General features: G+C 44.4%; 2 protein-coding genes across 2 annotated transcripts; one reads left to right on the top strand and one right to left on the bottom strand.

Moving 5' to 3' along the window:
* The first annotated feature begins 1,238 nt into the window (after positions 1–1,238).
* On the top strand, positions 1,239–3,630 carry LOC139576826 (GTPase IMAP family member 7-like). The gene is made up of 2 exons (XM_071403344.1): positions 1,239–1,516; positions 1,830–3,630. The coding sequence occupies exons 1-2, from the start codon at positions 1,456–1,458 to the stop codon at positions 2,867–2,869; spliced, it is 1,101 nt and encodes a 366-aa protein (XP_071259445.1). The 5' UTR covers positions 1,239–1,455; the 3' UTR covers positions 2,870–3,630.
* On the bottom strand, positions 3,387–8,621 carry LOC139576831 (ER lumen protein-retaining receptor 3-like). The gene is made up of 5 exons (XM_071403357.1): positions 8,228–8,621; positions 7,411–7,511; positions 7,161–7,319; positions 4,620–4,872; positions 3,387–4,521 (listed from the first exon to the last, which is right to left on the bottom strand). The coding sequence occupies exons 1-5, from the start codon at positions 8,316–8,318 to the stop codon at positions 4,478–4,480; spliced, it is 648 nt and encodes a 215-aa protein (XP_071259458.1). The 5' UTR covers positions 8,319–8,621; the 3' UTR covers positions 3,387–4,477.
* Positions 8,622–12,265: the final 3,644 nt, after the last annotated feature.

Genomic DNA, 12,265 nt, shown 5'->3' on the forward strand with positions numbered 1-12,265 from the left:
AGACACGTGAGGGTGGGCCAGAGCTTAGTGAAGGCCTTCGGCCCACCCCATACAGCACGAGCTGGGGCGTTAGGTCCTCCACTGCTGGCAGACACGGGGAGATCAAGGTGCCTTCTTTCTTCCAATAGGTCCCTAGCGGCTCTGCACTCCCAGAGCAAGTGCCCCACCGACTCATCTTGGCCGCAGCGTGGTCGGAGGCACGCGAGTGTCCTCGCCATGCCCCGGGAGTGCATAACGGCCCTGACCGGGAGAATCTCATGGGCGACCATCCAGGAAAAGGCCCCGGTGCCGGTTCGGCAGGGCAGGATGGGCCATGTTGCGCCAAACCGTTGTGGGCTCGCCTGTAGCAAGCCCGCGCACTGGACACACAGGTTCCCGCTCCTGCACAAGAGAGAGAAGAGAGCAGTGTTTAGTTAAAACTGTGACTGCCTCTTTTTCCAGTATAAAATGTCTTAAAAACGTTTGGAGCTGGACGTGGTGTGTGGGGAGCAGGAAAGAGGCTGGGGCTCGCAGGTCGACCGGGATCAGCCTCAAGGTTCTGAGGTAAGATCCCAGCCAGAACCGTGCGAGGGCCTGGGTCTTGTTGTTGACCGTGGAGGTGGCAAGAGTGAGATATAACGCTGTATAGCGGCTGCCCAGGAACAAGTAGAGGTCAGGCAAGCCTTTCCCCCCCTTGGACCTGGGTCTCTTGACCACCTCCCTCTTCGGCCTCTCCCACATGCTTCCCCACAGGAAGTGAAACAGCATCCGTTCCAGAGCTAAAAGTTGTTCGTGGGGGCATAAAAACAGAACTGAACTGAAACAGTGCAACTATTTATGACATGTTTATAACCTTAACATCAAAGCAAAAACTAAGTTATGTCACTGATCTTACCTTGTGCTTTTTTTTTGGGGGGGGGGGGGGGGCTGTTTAAAGCTTGCTCTGCCCTCCACTATGATCTCACATAAATTAAGTGATGTGATTTCGATCATTTGGTTTCTCAGCAAGTGCCTAGTAATAATAGTTTAGTAATAATAGTTTTGTCAGACCAAGAAATAAACACGTCAGCACAAAGCTGTCCCAGTTTATATGACGTCCCACACTTTCCGAATTCACCCTATATGCGAATAACAAAATGTAAGCATGAACAACAAGTTGACAGTGTAGGATCAAAGAACTGATCACAGGTAGGTTTACAGTGTCAGTTAGTCAACGCAGACTGGTCGCGTGTGCGCATTATCACAATGACATCATGGTCTGACTCTGCAGCATTGCATCGTAGATACGGCATGTAAACGGGTGAAAAGAAAAAGGACATGGACACAAATATATTTAATTTCTCAATAAAAAAGACTATCATAAGAATGAGGAAGCGCTGGTAATATATGCAAGTAACGCAACCGAAGACAGAACCCTCTTATTTCAGTGCATATTAGGTATTCCACGGATAATCCATAGTTGCAGCCGTTTTCGCCATGGCTAACTCATGTGGGACAGTGGAGATGGCGTCATTGGAATGTGCTGCCTCGAATCTGGGTGAGAGACTATTGAAACAGTAATAGCCTACTGTCGTTGTTGCTAGCAGGTAGATTTTCCATTACGCATCAAAAAATATGGCATTTGTATAGCATTTTTTTAACAGCTTCCACCGAAAATAAACAGCAGCACTCAGAAATCTGTAATGTAGGCTAACTACATTTCTCAGCCCCCAACCATTATAAATATAATCGACCTACATATTATATGGGTGATAATAGGAAAACAGTAGGCCTATGTCAGATAGTAATTTTAAAAGGTTACACTTTTAGATTGGTTAGGTCAGTATAAATTACTGTAATTTGTGTCACAGCATGTGAAGCATCACCGGAGCCTGACAGTGTGGCGCTGAGGATGGTACTGGTGGGGAAGACAGGCGCAGGGAGAAGCTCTTCTGGTAACACCATCCTAGGGAGGCAGGCATTCCGGGTGGACATCTCTTCATGTTCTGTAACTGGTCAGTGTGACAGACAGAGTGGAGCTGTGGCTGGGAGGAACCTCACTGTGGTCGACACCCCAGGGTTCTTCGACACGCGCCTCTCCCCTCAGGAGGTGACAGCTGAGGCAGGCCGCTGTGTGGTGCTGTCCGCCCCTGGCCCCCACTCCTTCCTGGTGACCCTTCAGCCTGGCAGGTTCACTCAGGAGGAGCGGGATGCCCTGGAGTGGGTCAAGGCCACTTTTGGACCAGGAGCCCTCAGATACACAGTAGTACTGTTCACCTGGGGTGACCAGCTTCAGGGAAAAAGCATGGAAGACTTCCTGAAGGAGAGCCAGGAGCTCCAGGAGTTTGTGAGTAGATGTCAGGGGGGCTACCATGTCTTTAACAACAGCAACAAGATAACAGACTGCACTCAGGTCACAGAGCTCCTGGAGAAGATAGACAAGATGGTGACACAGAACGGAGGTGGCTTCTACACCAACGAGATGTACCAGGACGCAGAGAGAGCCATCAGAGAAGTGCAGGAAGGAATTCTGGGAGAGAGAAGGATGACTCCATTGAAGCAGGAGGAGGATGGGGTGAAGACAGGGCCAGAGCCTCAGGGACCGGAGGCAGAGAGAATGAGAAGGAGGGAAGAGGAGGAGAGGAGAAGAGAGGAAGAGGCAGCCAGAAAGAAGGCAGAGAAGTTGTTCTGGTGTGAGCTGGTGTCTGCCTTGGGGAAGGGGGCGGCAGAGGGAGCTGGAGTAACAAGCAAAGGGAAAGGGAAAGCAGTGAAAAAGGTTAAGGCTATAGAGAGGGCAGCAGCTTTGGCTACCACACCGCTGTCAATCACATCAGCTGCCAAAGTGGTGGGAGGAGCTGTGAGAGAGGGAAGTAAAGTGCTTTACAAACACCGCAAAACTCTCCTACACTGACGGGGACTTTTAATATCCACTATTATTCACTGTATGGTGCTGGGTTATCAGGTAGATGATGAGGGTCTTAAATAACCCGTATATTTTTTCTGTCTCTGAAGTGCAAATTAGTTTTTACACACTTATTTATCACTCAAATCTGTTCTTTGAAAAATCATCACAATGACGTCATAAGGCAGGCTTGCTAAAGAGCGCAGATGCACTTTCTTCCATTGTCAGTCATAGTTGAAGCTATTATTGCACTAACACATGGAGGTAAATGATCAGAAAGGTAATAAGAGTTGATAGAATGCAAATGCAGTGTAATACCACTGTAATGGAACTGCAACCATCATCCTTAATAGAAGGCCAACCCTGACAGTTGAGGAAGTGATTCTATTTGTCCAGGTTGTCATAGTGCCAAGTAAAGTGTGCTGTGAATTTTTGAATGGTGTGAATCGCTAGTGTGAGTATGCAGGAGTAAACATCCTGGTGTGATGAAACACAATTCAAAGTAATCAACACGGAGAACCTGATGAACCAGTAAATATACCTTTTACTGACCTGATTTACAAATGATGAAGGTTCTTTGTATTAAAATGTTGATCATTACAACATGGGCACCACAGTTGTAAAAGTTTGGCACACATATACAAATCTAGTAGTACCAAGATACCTAGTGTAAGTACCTTTCCATTTTGTTGAAGTGTTAATCTGCCTTTGCCATTGTAATCCTGGTCCCAAAATTTTGTCAATAAATGTTGAGATATGAATGAACTCTAGTTAGTGAGAAATAACTGTTGATGCCTCATCAAATACAACATATATTTTGTTTGAACTGTGACATCACAAAAATGTGTATTCATTTTGCTTAATGAAATGCATTAATATTAAAGGAATGGAAATGACTGGTAAAATCAAAGTACAGAATACAACATATTTAAGAAGAATCTTGGTTCAGTCAAGAAGTGGACAGATATAAGAGTTACATACATGACAGTGCGTTCTGTATGGCATCTCCATGGACTTATTTTCATAAAGGGAAGAACATAGCATAACTCTTGACAAGGATGGCAAATATCACCCATAGCAGCCTAAATACAAGACTCCCAATGAACTCTGCTTGGTGAAACAATGTAAGCCTTGAAGTTTGGTCACTGTTATATGTAGAAATTGTGAAAAGACAGGAAAGCAGAACAAATGTCTCACATATACACAATGTTTACACCATTTGGATGTAATAAGACATTCAAGATATGCCATTTACTAGAAAAGGAAAAATAAGGCACAAACTCCATTGGACTAATTGAAGCGGGACAATATCTGCTTCCATGAAAAAAAGTATAATAAAATAAAAATTCCCACAGTATTCAATTTACTCAATTCTCATTAACATTCAGTTCCACACACTCATGCACAAACACATAGGACAACGTTCTTTGGTCATTTTAGTCTCGGGAAAAGCGTACCAACATGACGGTTGCACCCTGGGTACAGTATATACCCCCCAGGGTATACAGGGGGTACTGTGACACTGCAGACTGTAGTCCATTACTAAGTATGATTGGAGGGCAGAGGTGCTTTCAGTTACTGAACTGCTCAACTGTCGCTTAAAACAGCCCTGACTCTTTAGATGGGCATGGGCAGGGACATCTTTCCACTTCCTCTGAGCACTGGAGAGGGACAAAGGCAAAGAGGGAAAGGTAAATGGGATGAAATATGTGCTAGAAATATAATACAAAGTCAAAATCCCTCCATGGCTCATACTTACCCCTGGTAACGTAAAGGTAGAAGAAGTCACAGTAGAAAATCGTCTGCACCACACCGGACACCACAGCAATCTGGTCAAAGAAGCCCTCGGTGTGGTAGCGCCACACCCAGTTGGCCAGGTACAGGGCTCGGTAGAGACCCAGGAAGAACAGGTAGTGGGTGGTGATGGATTCTGCCTCGCCGGTCTTGGTGATCATGAAGAGCTGGGGCAAGATGGCCACTGACTCCAAGTAGATGGAGAAGGTCCACAGGATCTGTGCACCAAAGATATGCATTCAATCAAGTATGCACCAACACATCAAGGGACCCTCTACCAGTCAAGTTGAGACTTCTAGGCCAATATTCCAGAAAAGCAAATATTTGGGCTTTTAGTTGCCCCTCATTTACATTATCTATACCATGATGTGATAGAATAGCTAATTAAATGATATACAGTGGGGAGAACAAGTATTTGATACACTGACGATTTTGCAGGTTTTACTACTTACAAAGCATGTAGAGGTCTGTAATTTTTATCATAGGTATACTTCAACTGTGAGAGACGGAATCTAAAACAAAAATCCAGAAAATCACATTGTATGATTTTTAAGTAATTAATTTGCATTTTATTGCATGACATAAGTATTTGATACATCAGAAAAGCAGAACTTCATATTTGGTACAGAAACCTTTGTTTGCAATTACAGAGATCATACGTTTCCTGTAGTTCTTGACCAGGTTTGCACACACTGCAGTAGGGTTTTTTGGCCCACTCCTCCATACAGACCTTCTCCAGATCCTTTAGGTTTCGGGGCTGTAGCTGGGCAATACGGACTTTCAGCTCCCTCCAAAGATTTTCTATTGGGTTCAGGTCTGGAGACAGGCTAGGCCACTCCAGGACCTTGAGATGCTTCTTACGGAGCCACTCCTTAGTTGCCCTGGCTGTATGTTTCGGGTCGTTGTCATGCTGGAAGACCCAGTCACGACCCATCTTCAATGCTCTTACTGAGGGAAGGAGGTTGTTGGCCAAGATCTCGCGATACATGGCCCCATCCATCCTCCCCTCAATACGGTGCAGTCGTCCTGTCCCCTTTACAGAAAAGCATCCCCAGAGAATGATGTTTCTACCTCCATGCTTCACGGTTGGGATGGTGTTCTTGGGGTTGTACTCATCCTTCTTCTTCCTCCAAACAGGGCGAGTAGAGTTTAGACCAAAAAGCTCTATTTTTGTCTCATCAGACCACATGACCTTCTCCCATTCCTCCTCTGGATCATCCAGATGGTCATTGGCAAACTTCAGACGGGCCTGGACATGCGCTGGCTTGAGCAGGGGGACCTTGCGTGCGCTGCAGGATTTTAATCCATGACGGCGTAGTGTGTTACTAATGGTTTTCTTTGAGACTGTGGTCCCAGCTCTCTTCAGGTCATTGACCAGGTCCTGCCGTGTAGTTCTGGGCTGATCCCTCACCTTCCTCATGATCATTGATGCCCCACGAGGTGAGATCTTGCGTGGAGCCCCAGACCGAGGGTGATTGACCGTCATCTTGAACTTCTTCCATCTTCTAATAATTGCGCCAACAGTTGTTGCCTTCTCACCAAGCTGCTTGCCTATTGTCCTGTAGCCCATCCCAGCCTTGTGCAGGTCTACAATTTTATCCCTGATGTCCTTACACAGCTCTCTGGTCTTGGCCATTGTGGAGAGGTTGGAGTCTGTTTGATTGAGTGTGTGGACAGGTGTCTTTTATACAGGTAACGAGTTCAAACAGGTGCAGTTAATACAGGTAATGAGTGGAGAACAGGAGGGCTTCTTAAAGAAAAACTAACAGGTCTGTGAGAGCCGGAATTCTTACTGGTTGGTAGGTGATCAAATACTTATGTCATGCAATAAAATGCAAATTAATTACTTAAAAATCATACAATGTGATTTTCTGGATTTTTGTTTTAGATTCCGTCTCTCACAGTTGAAGTGTACCTATGATAAAAATTACACACCTCTACATGCTTTGTAAGTAGGAAAACCTGCAAAATCATCAGTGTATCAAATACTTGTTCTCCCCACTGTAGGTAACTAACAAAATAAAGGAAATGCTTGAGTTAAATGAGGGATACAAAGTATATTGAAAGCCGGTGCTATTAAACCATCTCCTCATGCTTAGGGTCATGTATAAAAATGCCCAGTTGCCCATTATTTTGGCTATCATGGCTAGAAGAGCTCTCAATGACTTGAAAAGAGGGTTCCCTAAGGGGGGTTTAAAGAATGTGTGTGTCTCAGTCACCCGATCTCAACACAATTGAACACTTATGAGCGATTCTGGAGCGGTGCCTAAGATGCATTTTCCACCACCATCAACAGAACACCAAATGACAGAATTTATTGTGGAAGAATGGCGTCGCATCCCTCTAATAGAGTTCCAGACACTTGTAGAATCTATGCCAAGGCGTATTTAAGCAGTTCTGGTGGCTTGTGGTGGCCCAATGCCCTATTAAGAGACTTTAAGTTGGTGTTTTCTTTATTTTGGCAGTTACCTGTATGTTCAGTAAGTATTGAACCTGGCACATTTACCTCCAGGGGGGCAAATGCATAGTTTTCCAGGAAGGAAAGCCCAGCCACAGGCACAAGTAGGAACTCAACACGGAATGAGTCACTCTCTGAGTTGAAGGTGCTCCTGAAGCGCATGTAGATCAGGTACACAGTGGCATATGCCAAAGACAGGAACACCACCTGAGCACACAAGACAGCGGGAAGGAGTTTAGGTTAGAACACAAATCATTGATTGGTTGGCTTCTTTGTAGGATACTATCGTCTACCTCACCTTCATAACTGTGTTGTAGATGGAGATTACGCTAGTGAACAGGTCCAAGTATCTTGTAGTGAAGACTAATGCAAAAAGCACCTGAGACTTCCCAGAAATACCTGCAGAAACACACAACAGTCATTAATCTCACGTATGGGGCGGCAGTTAGCCTAGTGGTTAGAGCGTTGGGCCAGTAACCGAAAGGTTGCAAGATCGAATCCCTGAGCTGACAAGGTAAAAAATGTGTCGTTCTGACCCGAACAAGGCAGTTATCCCACTGTTCCTAGGCCGTCATTGAAAACAAGATTTTATTCTCAACTAACTTGCCTAGTTAAATAAAAAATATGCAACAATTTAATTTCATGACCTGGGGATGGCGAAACATCATCAATGCGGATATCTGAGGTAGAAAGCAGACAAGGGTGCTACTCCCTAAGCAAATATGGTTAGACTGAACTCTTTGCCACGTAACATTCTTGTGCGTCGAAGTAGACAAGTCTAATTGATTTACTCTCTAACCAATTATAATCGTTGTAAAAAATGAACTGTTAAGTGCTCGGTGACATGATGTGAGCGTTTCAGACCAGTACTAGGAGTGTGAGGTCAACTTCCCAACTGAGATGGCCAGATGCATTACTTAGTTTCTTCTCAGAAATGAAGCAGGCCTATTTAGCGAACATAGTGCAGCGGGAGAATTCAGTTTGAGTCGTCAGGCAATGCGTCCCCAAGTTTGTTTAACAGATATTAGGCCTATGAATGAGCAAGTCAATAAATCATTAACAGCAAGATTTCCCTGTAAACAACTGCATATCAAATAATCCCACTGTCAACATACCAGCACAGGATTTGGACCTCCATATCTTCACTAATAGAATGATGATAGCAACGATATGTGACACGTCACCGGCTAGACGGAAGATATTCATAGTGCTGTTTTGGTATTCCAAAAAGAAAGAGCCGAAATATTGGTGCAAGTCTATAAGAATGAGGCCTCAAAGTAGTCTTCAGGCGATGTCAAAACAATAACGTATGTAAAATGAGACTCCTCTAAAAAACAAAAAAGCCCAAATAACTCCAATGTTATGTCCTCTTGTTCTTTGGAAACCACTACAAATGCTCATAAATGTTCATTCTAGATATTCTGCATAGGGATTCCTCTGCAGAACTGTCCGCAAAGGGCTGGGAAAGTTTGTTAGACCTGTGGCGGTGACGTGGCTGCAAATTTCTGCAAAATCCCTATTGCCTCTGGCGCTCAAATTACAGCCAGACTGGGGCGTGAAAGCATGAGCATGTCACTGAAGTGGGCTGTCACTAAGAAATAGTCCGTATGTGACCTTCTTCAACAGCAGATGGAGACAAATACAGTTAATTTTACAGGACTATCTCTCGGTATAAAACGACATTATTATGTAGTATTGGTTTTGGCCAATAACTCCATCATTAACCATCCCCATAGACTCATGATTGTAGGCCTAAATGCTTGGGAAATTCATGTTTATATAAGGTACCCCATTCTGCTTCAATGAAAGTAGTTAATTCAATGAAAGTAGTTCATACTTTAAAGTATTGGCTGCGGTTAGCATTATGTTTTTGGCTTAATAGTCTTGTTCACCAGTTAAGAAAAGCCTGGCATATAGTTTAGCCTACTGTGTCCTAACTAGGGTTGCAAACGGTCGGAAACCTTCGGGTAAATTTCAGGAATTTTTCTGGAAATTTTCCATGGGAAATTAAGCCCGGGAATTTGGGGAATTTTGCTTAAATTCATAAAAAAAGTTAGCTTATAACAGTGAACCTTTTTTGTGGGATTACACATAAGGCAATTATAGGTCTTGTGACATGTTTTGGTTAAACTATCCCCAATTCAATGGAATTGCAACCCTCTGCATGCATAGTGCATTCTTCCATCACATGTACAGCTGATTCTCAAGATCTTGCACACTAATGGCATGCTATTGAGCCCACATTACTACACTGTCTGAGCCAAGGACTACATGCTTTCTGGTAAGTTTTCATTACATTACTGGGTGGGGTGAATATATTTTATGACATGCATGATTTTTTGTTAACTAGTAAATAGTAGCCTACAGCAAAGTTTAAATTAAAAAAATATATATTTAACCTTTATTTAACCAGGTAGGCCAGTTGAGAACAAGTTCTTTTTTACAACTGCGACCTGGCCAAGATAAAGCAAAGCAGTGCGACACAAACAACAACACAGAGTTACACATGTGTAATGCTAGTCTGATGAAGAAGGAGTGGACCAAAGCGCAGTGTGGTACGTGTTCATAATATTTAAATAAATTAGAACACTTGAACAAAAATAACAAAGAGACAAACAAACAGTTCTGTAAGGTAACTAAACTGAACAGAAAACAACTATCCACATACCCAGGTGGGAAAAAAGCATACCTAAGTATGATTCTCAATCAGAGACAACGATAGACAGCTGCCTCTGATTGAGAACCACACCCGGCCAAACACAAAGAAATAGAAAACATAGAAATAAAGAAACTAGAATGCCCACCCTAGTCACACCCTGGCCTAACCAAAATAGAGAATAAAAGCCTCTCTATGGCCAGGGCGTGACAACATGGAATAAACAAACATACAGTCAATAACACAATAGAAAAAAAGTCTATATACAGTGTGTGCAAATGGCATGAGGAGGTAGGGCAATAAATAGGTCATAGTGGCGAAGTAATTACAATTTAGCAAATTAACACTGGCGTGATAGATGTGCAGATGATGATGTGCAAGTAGAAGTACTGGTGTGCAAAAGAGCAAAAAAGTAAATAAAAACAATATGGGGATTAGGTAGGTAGATTGGATGGGCTATTTACAGATGGGCTGTGTACAGCTGCAGCGATCGGTTAGCTGCTCAGATAGCTGATGTTTAAAGTTAGTGAGGGAGATATAAGTCTCCAACTTCAGCAATTTTTGCAATTCGTTCCAGTCATTCGCAGCAGAGAACTGGAAGGAAAGGCGGCCAAAAGTGGTGTTGGCTTTGGGGATGACCAGTGAGATATACCTGCTGGAGCGCGTGCTATGGGTGGGTGTTGTTATGGTGACCAGTGAGCTGAGATAAGGCGGAGCTTTACCTAGCAAAGACTTATAGATGACCTGGAGCCAGTGGGTCTGTAGCGAGGGCCAGCCGACAAGAGCATACAGGTCGCAGTGGTGGGTGGCATGTGGGGCTTTGATGACAAAACGGATGGCACTGAGATAGACTGCATCCAGTTTGCTGAGTAGAGTGTTGGAGGCTATTTTGTAAGTTACATCGCTGAAGTCGAGGATCGGTAGGATAGTCAGTTTTACAAGGGTATGTTAGGCGGCGTGAGTGAAGGTGGCTTTGTTGCGAAATAGGAAGCCGATTCTAAATTACATTTTGGATTGGAGATGTTTAATATGAGTCTGGAAGGAGAGTTTACAGTCTAGCCAGACACCTAGGTATTTGTAGTTGTCCACATATTCTAAGTCAGAACCGTCCAGAGAAGTGATGCTAGGCGGGCGGGCGGGGCGGGCGGGTGCGGGTAGCGATCGGTTGAAAAGCATGCATTTAGTTTTACTAGCATTTAAGAGCAGTTGGAGGACACGGAAGGAGTGTTGTATGGCATTGAAGCTCATTTGCAGGTTTGTTAACACAGTTTCCAAAGAAGGGCCAGATGTATACAGAATGGTGTCGTCTGCGTAGAGGTGGATCAGGGAGTCACCCGCAGCAAGAGCGACATCGTTGATATATACAGAGAAAGGAGTCAGCCTGAGAATTGAACCCTGTGGTACCCCCATAGAGACTGCCAGAGGTCCGGACAACAGGCCCTCCGATTTGACACACTGAACTCTATCTGAGAAGTAGTTGGTGAATCAGGCGAGGCAGTCATTTGAGAAACCAAGGCTGTTGAGTCTGCCGATAAGAATACGGTGATTGACAGAGTCGAAAGCCTTGGCCAAGTCGATGAAGACGGCTGCACAGTACTGTCTTTTACCGATGGCGGTTATGATATTGTTTAATACCTTGAGCGTGGCTGAGGTGCACCCGTGACCAGCTCGGAAACCGGATTGCACAGCGGAGAAGGTACGGTGAGATTCGAAATGGTCAGTGATCTGTTAATTAACTTGGCTTTCGAAGACTTTAGAAAGGCAGGGCAGGATGGATATAGGTCTGTAACAGTTTGGGTCTAGAGTGTCACCCCCTTTGAAGATGGGGATGACCGCGGCAGCTTTCCAATCTTTAGGGATCTCGGACGATACGAAAGAGAGGTTGAACAGACTTGTAATAGGGGTTGCAACAATGGCGGCGGATAATTTAAGAGAGGGTCCAGAGAGGGTCCAGATAAGAGAGGGTCCAGATTGTCTAGCCCAGCTGATTTGTACAGGTACAGGTTTTACAGCTCTTTCAGAACATCTGCTATCTGGATTTGGGTGAAGGAGAAGCTGGGGAGATTTGGGCAAGTAGCTGCGTGGGGTGCGGAGCTGTTGGCCGGGGTTGGGGTAGCCAGGAGGAAAGCATGGCCAGCCGTAGAGAAATGCTTATTGAAATTCTCGATTATCGTGGATTTATCGGTGGTAACAGTGTTTCCTAGCCTCAGTGCAGTGGACAGCTGGGAGGAGGTGCTCTTGTTCTCCATGGACTTTACAGTGTCCCAAAACTTTTTGGAGTTAGAGCTACAGGATGCAAATTTCAGTTTGAAAAAGCTAGCCTTTGCTTTCCTGACTGGTTCCTGACTTCCCTGAAAAGTTGCATATCGGGGACTATTCGATGCTAGTGCAGTCCGCCACAGGATGTTTTTGTGCTGGTCGAGGGCAGTCAGGTCTGGAGTGAACCAAGGGTTATATCTGTTCTTAGTTTTAAAAAAATTGAAAGGGGCATGCTTAT

Source organism: Salvelinus alpinus, chromosome 1 (assembly GCF_045679555.1).
Source record: "Salvelinus alpinus chromosome 1, SLU_Salpinus.1, whole genome shotgun sequence".
In the NCBI taxonomy this organism is placed as follows: Eukaryota; Metazoa; Chordata; class Actinopteri; order Salmoniformes; family Salmonidae; genus Salvelinus; species Salvelinus alpinus.

Bases quoted from the DNA above. Each gene is read 5' to 3' on its own strand.
- LOC139576826 (XM_071403344.1), top strand. From the start codon at position 1,456: ATGGCTAACTCATGTGGGACAGTGGAGATGGCGTCATTGGAATGTGCT. The intron at 1,517-1,829 runs GTGAGAGACTAT...TTTGTGTCACAG, and splicing joins ATGTGCTGCCTCGAATCTGG to CATGTGAAGCATCACCGGAG.
- LOC139576831 (XM_071403357.1), bottom strand. From the start codon at position 8,318: ATGAATATCTTCCGTCTAGCCGGTGACGTGTCACATATCGTTGCTATC. The intron at 7,320-7,410 runs GTGAGGTAGACG...TTGTGTGCTCAG, and splicing joins TCTACAACACAGTTATGAAG to GTGGTGTTCCTGTCTTTGGC. The intron at 4,522-4,619 runs GTAAGTATGAGC...GTCCCTCTCCAG, and splicing joins CTACCTTTACGTTACCAGGG to TGCTCAGAGGAAGTGGAAAG.